The sequence below is a fragment of the Anabrus simplex genome, chromosome 1, assembly GCF_040414725.1.
Source record: "Anabrus simplex isolate iqAnaSimp1 chromosome 1, ASM4041472v1, whole genome shotgun sequence".
NCBI lineage: Eukaryota > Metazoa > Arthropoda > Insecta > Orthoptera > Tettigoniidae > Anabrus > Anabrus simplex.
Window position 1 is genome coordinate 1,688,654,046 of NC_090265.1, and position 12,113 is coordinate 1,688,666,158.

Genomic DNA, 12,113 nt, shown 5'->3' on the forward strand with positions numbered 1-12,113 from the left:
GAAAGGAGTAAGAAGTTCTACACGAGTATGAAAGACACCAAAAGCATGTGTTTTAGGATTAACATTTGATTACATGCATTACATGCTTCCCTGCATTCCAGTACAAGAGCTATTTTACTATCGCTAGCTATCGGTATTCCCCTTTGTCATACACAACCTTAAAACAGAAAAGCAGGCAAACAAAGGGTCGAACTAAATTTGCTCGTTCCTTCATAACTACATAAATGAAAATGTGCCTGCTAGAATCAAAGAACTTCACCTGTACAGTGATTCATGTGGAGGCCGAAATAGGAATCATTCCATGATACGATTCTGCTCATTGCTTGCCGGCCTAATAAGTTTGACAAAATTATTCACCGGTTTCCAATACGTCGTGATTTTGGAATGGTAATGCGCCTGATCAAATTTTATGAACCAATAGAAATCTGTGAATTGACTACATCTGCAAGTGTTCCAGGTAAATTCACTGCCAATATGATAACCTCTGATGACGTTCTGGACTTCAAGTCATGGTGGCCTAAACATTACAAAACAAACAAACAAACAAACAAACAAACAAACAAACAAACAAACAAACAAAAACTTTTCATTCGAACGCCAGTTTAAAACTGTTTCTCGGAGTCAGAAGCAAGACTTCACAATTTCCAGCTTCATGAAATTCTGGTATGATAGCTCGAAGAAAGGCACAGTTGCTTCATATACATTGTTGATATTGTGCAACATACCTTCGTGCTTCGTCACAAACCACAAAATCTTGTGAATAATCCTACAGAAGTGCCAATATTGGAAAAAAAGTTAATGTCACAAATAAAGTTTTCCATTACATCCATCACCTCCTCCCCCCCCCCCTCCCTCCGAACACCAAGGATTCTATGCCAGATTCTTCATTGGCCAACAAAGGAAATAAACTAGGATTCCGAAAGAAAATTTCAATTTTAATACATTGATCATTGTTACATATTATAAGAATGCAGTACAATAATGAGGAGAGGTTAATGCATAAGTTGTAGAACATTTTGAACCGTAGTTTTAATTTTTATATAGAAAAATACATTCACGCATGATTATGAGGTTTATTTGTGAAAGGGCCAAAGTCTGGTATTTTCAAAAATTTATTTTACACTCGGAAAAGCAAAAAATAAATATGGTTTTAAGTGACATCATGGGGAACTTTTTATTTTTGGGTTTGAAGACCTTAATATAAATTGTGGAGTTTCTTTTTTATTTTCCCACAACTTTTTTAATATCTTGAGAAATATTGGATGTACTTGTCGCTTCTGTTTTATTTTGAAGCTCAAGATTTATTTAACAAAATATCTGGACATTTTCAAAGTAGCAAATCTTCCTAAGAAAAGATTTACGTCATAAAACCTAAATCCGAGCATTTGTGGATAAAATACTTCGGTAATCTACGTGGGGAGACTGGAAGATCTGCCGAACTCAGTTTAAAAGACACCATATTACAGTAGCCACAAATATTTATTGATATTTAAAACAAACTACAGTAGTTATGATATTTATCGTTTCGGTGGTACAGAGATTTTAAAAGATCCATTGTTCTGGGCTACAAATATATTGCTAGAGTCTTATTCTTATTCTTGACCTTTTCCCCAGTTTACTGGAATCAGCACTGTCCATTCGGCCCAATGTTCCGGCCAGATGTGGTGGTTGGTAGTATGGTGTGTTGTGTGTAAATGAACAGATGTGTATTAAGATGAACACAAACTCCCAGTCTCTGAGCCTGAGCAATTAACCATACAAAGTTAAAATCCTCGACCCAGCCGGGAATCGAATCTGGGGCCCTCTGAACCGGAGGCCACTACGCAGAACATTCAGCCAAGGAGCCGGACAAATGAATTACTACAGTACTTGTAGGAAAGTCGCCATCGATTAAAAAAAAAGAAATGGCGTATGGCTTTTAGTACCGGGAGTGTCCGAGGACATGTTCGGCTTGCCAGGTGCAGGTCTTTTTTATTTAACACCCGTAAGCGACCTGCGCGTCGTGATGAGGATGAAATGATGATGAAGACGACACATACACCCAGCCCCATGTCAGCGAAATTAACCAATGATGGCTAAAATTCCCGACCCCGCCGGGAATCGAACCCGGGACCCCTGTGACCAAAGGCCAGCACGCTAACCATTAAGCCATGGAGCCGGATGTCGACATCGATAAAGGGAATAGAAAATACTATATTAGTATAAATCTTGAACATTCACCTAAAAGGATTACCACCACCGAACAACTTTCAGCGATGACTACAAGTGTGCTTGCTTTAAGCGACGAACTTTTTTTAAAAAAAAGAGTACTCTGTAACTTCCTTAGAAAGCCTTGCCTGGGTCACACACTGCAGAACAAGCGCGTTGTGTGATAACATTAATGAAGACATGATGTGATACAGTTAATTTTAGCTCCTCTTGAATGCAGCCTATGCCAGATAAAACCGGCGAACTTGGTTCTGGGTCACTTGATATCGAAGAAGACCACAAAAGGTAATATTTAGGCCTATATAGCAAAGCTGATAAGATACACTCTTATTCTCATAACGAGCTAACTTTTGGAGGTCGGTCGACGGCAAATGGGGAATACGTGAGCATCTACACGAAGGACAGCGGTCAAGGGCAGGACAACAACAGCGGGGCACAACGGCGACACTTGGCTGCGCCCTTCTTGCCAACATCTTATCAATGGAGGCAACTCGAATTTCAAGGCGAATAGCTTTTACCAAGAAGGAAGGCTACACGAATCCGAGTGTCTGCATGCATAGATTTCATTCTTTAAAAATCACCATATCTTGTCCCCACCCAGCAAGTTTTTCCGAGTACATCTTCAACAAAAAACGTAAAATATGGCATTAGAATAAAATGAATACTTTTTAAAATCTCCACAAAGACAGAAATGTTCTGTTCAGTTCAGTTTGGTATTATACTGCACGAAATAATTAGCCTAATATTGTAACTTCAATGAAACTAGATCTGCTTTAATTAAATCCCGTTCAACCCCGGCCAAATTTTCCTCCCCTTTCACCCAAAATTATGTATGAAATGTGAGACCTTCCCAATGGTATGTAACATTGTACTAATAGGAGACTATTCTTATCGGAGACTTTCCCACCTTTCCACTGACGGTCAAGGCTGCGTTTTGATGAGTGTGCGATCAAAAACACCTCCAAGTTAAGTGATTGCAAAGGAGTGCAGCGTGACCAACAACACGGGATTCCTGGCTAGTAGTAGTTTCGAGGTATATATAACCTTTTCTATTCTACGATAGTTTTTAAAAATGTCCTTCCGGAGAAAACAACAATTAGCCGCCTTCTTTATCTTTCTTCTTCTTCCATAACATAAATGAGAATGAGTGGCTACGTGAGAAGCCACACGCTACCCTCACAGGGGAAAATGTCTCAACTTCTGTGACCTTTCAACTTGTTCAGATAAGGAGTGGCATTATCTCTGCAGTCGAAGACCGCTTGCACTCGATCGAAATGACGGTCCATGAAAATAAAGCAAGTCAGGCGAGACAACATTTTCCAAGTTCAACAAACCACATACCATCACACCAGATATCAAGACGAGCAAGGGGGATTTCTATATTCACCACAGATCGAAATGTTTCTCGATAAATGCCTTTTGTTCCTGATAAAAAATGAGATGTATATAAGTCTGCAAATAAACAACGGATAACTGTTTGTATCTAAATTTATTAGACTTGAAATTTCTCAACATGGACACTTTTTCCTCGAAATTGTTGCGACTAATTGGTATCAATTTTGTAAGGATACCCACAAAATGTCAAGTAAATTGCGATTATAATTTCTGGGTTACTGAATATTTTATTAAATTAATTGCTGTGTTACTTAAAGTCCCTTAGGCAACAATTTATTATATCACATTAGTATTTTATCCATAGGTTCAATATTTATGTCACTTTATATAATTCGCATTTGGTTTTTACATACAATGATTATTATTATGATTGCCATGTCGGCTTTTAAATCATTAATGTATTTTTTTCCTTTCACAAAAAATAGCAACTCAAATCAAAACATACCCTTATATAGTACGACATCTAGTTCCAAAGACACGTCTGTTCTCTGTACATTGATGGGCATCTGTACCAAATTTCAACCTCATAGACTTACAGTAAAACTGTGACTGAAGGAAGAGAAGCATAGATAAGTACGAGTAAATGCAGTCTGAGAAAGAATAAAATAACACTGAAAACAGCCCATACCCATACACGTGTCCTTTTGTTGCTCTTTTCAATCAGTGGGTTGCAATAAACATCTATGTCATTTGGGCTACTGAGAGATTCAAAAAATTTTTAAATCAACAATTCCACCTCATTGCAGAAATCGGCGTGATCTCGTATAGTCCTTCGACACCTACTATATGGTCCTGATAAGCACGGAATGAAGCATTTCTACGATGAGTCTTCCTACTGACGTTCAAAAATACCCGACTGCCGATAGTGCGCTTCAAGGTCTACATTTCTTGATAACGTTGTGCGCTTTGCAGATTCTCCAACGCACAGCCATTTAAAAAATATGCCCACATAAAATTAAAAATGGTGTAAAGTGACAATTAACAAGCTTGTTGTAGAGCAAGGTGTAGGGAATCCTTCAGGTCACAAAAACACAAAAATAAATTCTAATGTTGACTACCCCGTTAACTCTCAAACGGCGTTGTGACGTTTTTGTACCATAAATGATGTCGTGTTGTCGAAAATAATACCACTTTGAATATAATCGTGAAAAATACTTTATTCTGTTATCACAAATTATCCTTTAATTCCTTTAAGTCTTTTTCCGCATAAATCAATAATATAAAAAAAGGCAAAAACATAAAATTAAAATAATTCAGAACAGCCCTACATGAAAATGAATCGAAATGAGATAAAACCGGAAAAATCATTATTGTACGAAAAAAAATGCTACAAACATGTTATCGCATAAAATAATAGACACAATGTAGCGAGGTTAACAATGGCACAAAGTGAAGTTTGCAGTTATGCACAGAGTAAACAGACGGGTCTGCTATGGGTTCACTTTATGTTTTGACTTTGAACTGCCGGAATTTTACAGAGAATGGCCAACAACAGATTGACATACACAGGAAGTAGAATGGAACCGGTATCACTGGAACAACACCGCCTGATGATTAAGCTAAGAATACCACAAATCACATACTGCAGTAGTCTGCTAGTGTGATTGTTGGTGGTGGTGATTACTGTCCTAAGTGGAAACTCAACTAGACAACCATCCCTTCGAATTGTGTGTGATCCAGCTTCCTCATTCACTGTTTACAAATTACTTTAAATGAGAGCTACCTGTGCTGTATGGGACGTGATTTATGAAAACTTTATTCCTAAACAAAAGTGTTGCTTTTGTGATACCACAGGTCCATGAAGATATTATTTGACTGAATTTTAGTCGAACGCTAGAGGTCTGTAGTTATGGGAATATTAACAATACACTTTTAGTCAAATTTCTTATAATAATAATAATAATAATAATAATAATAATAATAATAATAATAATAATAATAATAATAAACATTCTTGGCCTAAAGTACAAAAAACGGTATGTACATAAGAAAATTCCGACAAGAAATCTACTCTGGGCTCGCTTCTACGGTCACCTACGACGGATGGACGACTTTCGATGGACAAAACGCATTTTTAACCATTTTGACTCAAAACCAAAAACAACAGCTCCCTGGTACGTTAACGTCAAGAAAGGCCTCGAAGAAATGGGCCTATGACCAGATTACGCGCACAAACGCGACCTTTTCAGAACAAGCATTGGGACTTTTGGGACTTTTCGAGATGTGAAGTGGACAACTAGTGCAAAGTGGTCAGATGACCGCCATTCTCCATATAGCGAGCTAATGATAACGTACTGGATTAATCGAAAACTGAATAACCCGCCAGAATGTATAAATAAAAGTTATCGTAGTCTCTAGTTAGCCGATTAGCAAATAATAAAAATTAAAAAATTTAATGTATTAATGATAAAAGGGTAAAGCTATGTAGGGAGGAGAGTGATGAATATGACTGTGGATGGGACTAGAAATAGGGGGAGACTAAGAAGGAGGTGGAATAAAGAAGAAGAATTAGCATAATGTTCTACTCTGGGGTTACGAACTGGAGAAAAAATAACCTTTAGATATAGAGCACAATGTCGTTCTATTAGTGTTTGTTTGACAGGACACTTAGAAATGTGTAACACTCACTTGAACGTAGCGACGACGTTGGTAGTTGGCCAGCCCATGACGAAGGAAGTCTCCAGCGACTTGTGCACCTCGGTAACGTCATCCATGGCACAGCGAGTGAGCCACAGCTCCGACACTCGAACCTTGTCCTTGAGCTTGAAGTTCCCTCCAGAGCGGGCCTTGGCCACCAGCAGCAGGTCGTTGAAGAGGAACAGATGTCGTTCCTGGTTCTGCAGGCCCTGAGAACAGCCCAAGAAACACGACTCTCAAATTGACGGTACAGTATAAGATACTCATAAACGCTGCTCTATTTCTTCATTTTATCACAGAATAAGCAATAAGGCAATAATTGTTTAGTCATATTTTTCACAAAATTCCTAGAATTCAAACATTAGGTTTGTTTCGAAACCCAACGCTGTCTTTCACCATTTAAAATAGTAATATGTAATTAAGGTCAGGTTTTCAGAAAAACGTATTACGGTACTCTGCGTCCTTGGCAGCCTGTAGCTGTTGCAGGATTTTAAATAAAACAAAATAATAAAGTAATATTAATCATTAAATAGTATTTTAAGCGTAACTTTAGTTCTCTATGAAATCAGGCTCTAAGCTTTAGTAATAAAACTTTTCGTTTTTGCCATCAGCCAATCATCCCCTCACCATGTTTCGTTTCTTACCCAATGAACAACCTGCCTCAAAGTAGGATGAGGTAAACTGAATCTCGGTTCTGAGTACTAAGTTACTTCTGCGTGTCATTTCTGTTTGTACATCGGTTACTAGATATATCGCATACTTCAATGATCGCTCGAGGTGACAGAGTATGTTACTCCATTTCACGTTTACACTAAAGTTTAAGTAGTCTTTAGTCAGTGAAGAATCTCCTTTAATTTTCCCTCTAATACTGAGGATAGCTAGTTATATAGCATTCTCAGTACCCATTTACGGGACAAATTTTTTAAAATGATATTTGTTCGTGGCGTCGACCTCTGTAGATCTTTTGCCACTACTTTCACCATATGCTAGGGACCTGCGTGTAAGTGGAGTTGCGGAAGTGTAGAGTGTTGAATGTGAGGAAAGGGACGTTAAGGACGGACGACACAAACACCCAGTCCCCAGGCCAGAGATATTAATCATTTACAATTAAAAAACCCTGACCCGGCCGGGAATCGAACCAGGGTGACAAGCGGACGCGTTGCCCCCTACACCGCGGGGCAGGACTATGGGACAGATACATGGACTCTCTGTGCTGCAGATCTAAAGAGAATCGACTTCTCGGAAATGTGGTGTTGGAGAAGAATGCTCTGTATACCTTTGAAAGTATTCTGCACAAATAATTGTGTTCTTGAGGAGCTTAATATCAAAACCAGACTGTCGATAATATGCAAATCAAGGATTCTCAAGTTATTTGGGTATATGGTCCCGACGTGGAGATGAGAGCCTTGAAAACACAAGTAAATCCCTGGCAAGAGGTATGGTAGTGGTGGTGATTTTTTTGTTTTAAGAGTAAAGCATGGACGAGCACCTACACGCTGATCGAACATCATAAATCAAGCAACAGGGACATCAGGGTTGCCAACCTCGAATTATGAAAGTAGTGCACCCAGTCTTCAAAATTATGGACTTTTAATCAATATTATCATACATTCCGAAAAAAAAATAAAGCACGTTCAATTTAGAGAAATACTGTAATACCCGCCGTCAAGATGACGAATATACGCAGGTGACGACGCGATGTTGACATTCAGTCAGCGAAATTATGGCAAATGAGGCACCACGGTAAAACGGTAGCTGCCTGAATTCGTTTTAGAAGGAGGGAGAGTTTCCTAATACGAGTATCGCGACACAACAGTTAAGGCCTCCACGGGTTCGACTCTATTCTTCTGAAAGCTTCGGTTGTGTCACTGAAGGCAGGGTCCAGGGGCTACCATTGCCAACGCTATGGATTGTTACGGATGCTTTCCTTTCATAGCACCTACATCATGATAATAATGAACAGCCTGAACACAATAAGCGTACGAACAGGAGAAAAGTGCTCAATGAGAACGCATGAGCGATATTATATAAACAGTTTTCAAAATTACCGTACGTTTTACCAATGCCGTACAGGTTGGCATCCCTGTCAGACATCCATCGTTTTGCGTCTGGCTCGGAACCGGAAACAGCAATCTCTATGGAGATCACGAGCCTCAATATTGAGGAAAGGATTATAAAGGAAGGATTGGCTCAGAGGCTCGGAGGATGGTTACCTAGTTGTACTTCCTCTTAAAACGACAATCACCACCACTACCACCTTAGAGGCTCGGTTTCGTCGTGACCACGGTTTGATGCTCAATAACTTGGACATAATTCTTTCCGTTCCGTATATCATGAATTCATGATGCATTCACTACTCGTCGGTGTTCAGATTGTAGCATGGTATAAATCTGAAAGAAAGCAATAGCGGGATATGTACTTAAAACTGATATCACTGGTATGTGGTTTCAGCTCACGAATTGAAATGAACGCATAAGTTATTGTGATGGTCACCGTGTGCCAGACAGCGTTATCTCCTCCCAGAGTAAACCCAGAGATCATTTCCCACGACCCTCCAACTTATCTCGTGAACGATGACATCGCACTCTAGACGTGTCAACTTTTAAGTAAGAAGTACAACTGGATAATAATAATAATAATAACAATAATAATAATAATAATAATAATAATAATAAGCGAGTTGGACATGCGGTTGGGACGCGCAGCTGTGTGATTGCATTCAGGAGATAATGAGTTCGGACCTCACTGTCGGCAGCTCTGAAGATGGTTTTCCGCGGTTTCCTATTTTCACACCAGGTAAATGTACCTTAATCATCTTATATTACCTTAATTAAGGCCACGGCCGCTCCCTTACCACACCTAGCCCTTTCCTATCCATCGTCGCCACAAGACCTATCTGTGTCGGTGCGACGTAAAGCCAATTGTAAAAGAAGAATAAGAAGAAACAGGTTTACAATTTTTCAAAAGACAGAAGTAATATCGAACATCAAATATGATACGGCACAACTAAACACCAAATATGGAACGATAAACCGTGTTGATAAGTTTAAATACCTGGGGGAAAGGATCCAGCAAAATGGACTTGACAAAGAGGCCATAGCAGCAAGAATCAAGAAAATGGAAGTCACTTTCCAAACCACCCGCGACATATACAACAAAAAGTGCTTTTCTCTGAACACTACAACAATGTCATCAAACCAGTATCGCTGAATGCCTTATCCTGTCCGAGAAATGTTTTCTCGCGGATTTAGAGAGGAAAGAAAGAAAGATCCTACACACCATACTTGGCCCAAACTATAAGAATGGCATCTACATTAGAAAATCCAGGCAAGAAGTACACTCTAAGATAGAGAAGATCACGGACACAATGCACAAAATGCAGAGTTCGCTTCTACGGTCATATACGACGGATGATCGACTCTCGATGGACGAAACGTATCTTCAGTATTCAGTTGAACCTCGATATATCGAACCTCCATTACACGAATTTTCAGTATCTCGAAGTAATTTAAATTTTCCGGCCGTATGTCCTATTCTTCACGTGTAAGCACTTCTCTTTTACTCGAACTTCGGTTACACGAATTTCTCGATTTCTCGAAGCAAACATTTCCTCCCTTCAAACAAAAAAATACTCTCTAACTCGAATTTTGTGCAACATTATAACTGTGCAATACGGCATTTGTGGTTTGTGAGGAACAGTTAACAAGTAAAGAAAGATTTACAGTGATGCTGAGAACCAACATAACGGAAACCGAAAATCTAAAACTTCTAATGATCAGAAAATCGGCTAAGCCTCCCTGTTTCTCGAGTGTGAATTACTGTAATTACCGGTCACGTACGAATGCAAACCTCGAAGTCGCGGATGACAAGCTCCATTTACGAATCTCGGCTGCGTGGTACTGACGAGAAGTTTCAACGTAAAGGGAGGAAAGGTTAGCAGTAACAAACAGAAGAGACTAACGGATTGTTTCCAAAGGCTTTAACCGAGGTATGTTTCTTGTTTCGCTACCATATCCTGTGTTCTAAAAAGTTACTATAATAAGGGTTATAATTAAAGTGATCCCGTAAAATAGAGTTTGTATATTTTTTAAACACTGTTAAAGCCCGTAGATACATATGTTTAAATTATGCGCTCTACATGTTCATAAACGATATTCTCTATATTTCGAAATTTCGATAACTCGAAATAAAATTTAGCTCCTGAGGTGATTCGAAATGTCGAGGTTCCACTGTATTTGACTCAAAACAAAAAAAACGGAAATGCCATGGTACGTTAATGTCAAGAAAGATCTTAAAGAACGGGGCAAACAAGCAGTAGATGCACAAAACCGAAATCTTTTCAGAGCAGCCATCAAGACTTTTGGGACTTTTCGGGACGAAAAGACGGGCAAATTGTGCGAAATATACAGAACAACGTCGTGCTAAACACAGTGAGCTAATGAAGACGATGTGGATCAAGAAAAAGAAAAAACCAAGAACGAATGCCAGAATGTAAAGTGAGGCTTATCGTGGTCCCTAGTTGGCCGATTAGCGAAGTTGAATAATAATAATAATAATAATAATAATAATAATAATAATAATAATAATAATAATATAGGTTAGGGCACCGCGTAACTGTAAACATTGATGGATCAATGATAGGTTGAGATACTACATCGAGATACTACATCAAGATACTACAGACTGTACAAGGTTGATAATCATATTTGCAGATAACTCCTTAAAATAAATCATTACTGGCCTCCGTTGAGAAAACGTGAGTACCACCTGTCGCGAAAGACCTGTTTCTAGACAGCCTACAGTACTCAGCTCCATGTTCCTCCGTATTTGCTCTGATTCTTCTTTTCGAGTAGAGCTGTGTGCGGTCACCTATCGACCAAGTCCCGTGTTCTGTCTACAGTTAAGTCTGTTTTACGTAGAATCATGTTTAGGAAGATTTATCCTGCTTTGTTATATGCCATTCTTCTTTTTTGGTTTCTTCCCAAATATCTGGCTTCGATACTTCCAAAATGAGGTACTTCTGAACTTGTTCAAAACGTTCTAACATCGTGAAATGAATACGGACGATACTTAAAGCATAGTAACGTAATGATAGTTCACCAACAGACTGATTCAAGGGATGTTAAACGATTTATTGCACGCTTAACGTAAATACAAGATCACTACACTCAACGGTTGTAGTCGTTAAAAAAGAGAGAGCAACGCGCCATGATGGCTTATTTTATATACATGATACTGCCAACCTTAACATAATATACCACTGAGCGAGTTAGCCATGCGGTTAGGGCCGCGCAGCTGTGAGCTTGCGTTCGGGAAACAGTGGGTTCGAATCCCACTGTCGGCAGCCTAGAAGATGGTTTTCCATTTTTACACGTGACAAATGCTGGGGCTGTACCTTAATCAAGGGCACAGGCGCTTCCTTCCCACTCCTAGTCCTTTCCTGTTCCATCGTCGCAAGAAGACCTATCTGTGTCGGTGTGACGTAAAGCAAATTTAAAGAAAAGTATACTGTACCCAATTATTATGAGTTTGTATTTACGAACGACTAAGTTTACTGTTTTCGGAGACGCCGGGATGCCGAAAAAAACAAAAAAAAAAAAACCATGACCATGCGGTTTTAATTCCACATAAAAGTGGATCACAAAACTACAATATCGATCTCATTAATGTGGTGCATGCTATACCGTTGCACTGCTCCAACAGAAAACAATCGCGAATTGGTCATTTTTCCCATTTCACTTACGACTTTTTTTCTGATTTGTTTGCCGCACACCAGTTTTTTCATAATTCTGTTAAAGTACCACGAGCTTCTAGAAATAAATCTCAGACGCTGGAGGCGCTGACCTTCTGACCCCAACTTGGCAGGTTCGATC

General features: G+C 39.1%; 1 protein-coding gene across 6 annotated transcripts in view; it reads right to left on the minus strand.

The window, feature by feature from the left end:
* The window catches only part of LOC136858688 (uncharacterized), a 748,600-nt gene that overhangs the window by 38,727 nt on the left and 697,760 nt on the right, over window positions 1-12,113 (minus strand). For all 6 annotated transcript variants that reach the window (XM_068225668.1, XM_068225667.1, XM_067138420.2 and 3 more), the window contains one exon: window positions 6,232-6,449. In XM_068225668.1, the coding sequence (XP_068081769.1) occupies window positions 6,232-6,449 (218 nt within the window). The remainder of the gene's footprint in view (window positions 1-6,231; window positions 6,450-12,113) is intronic.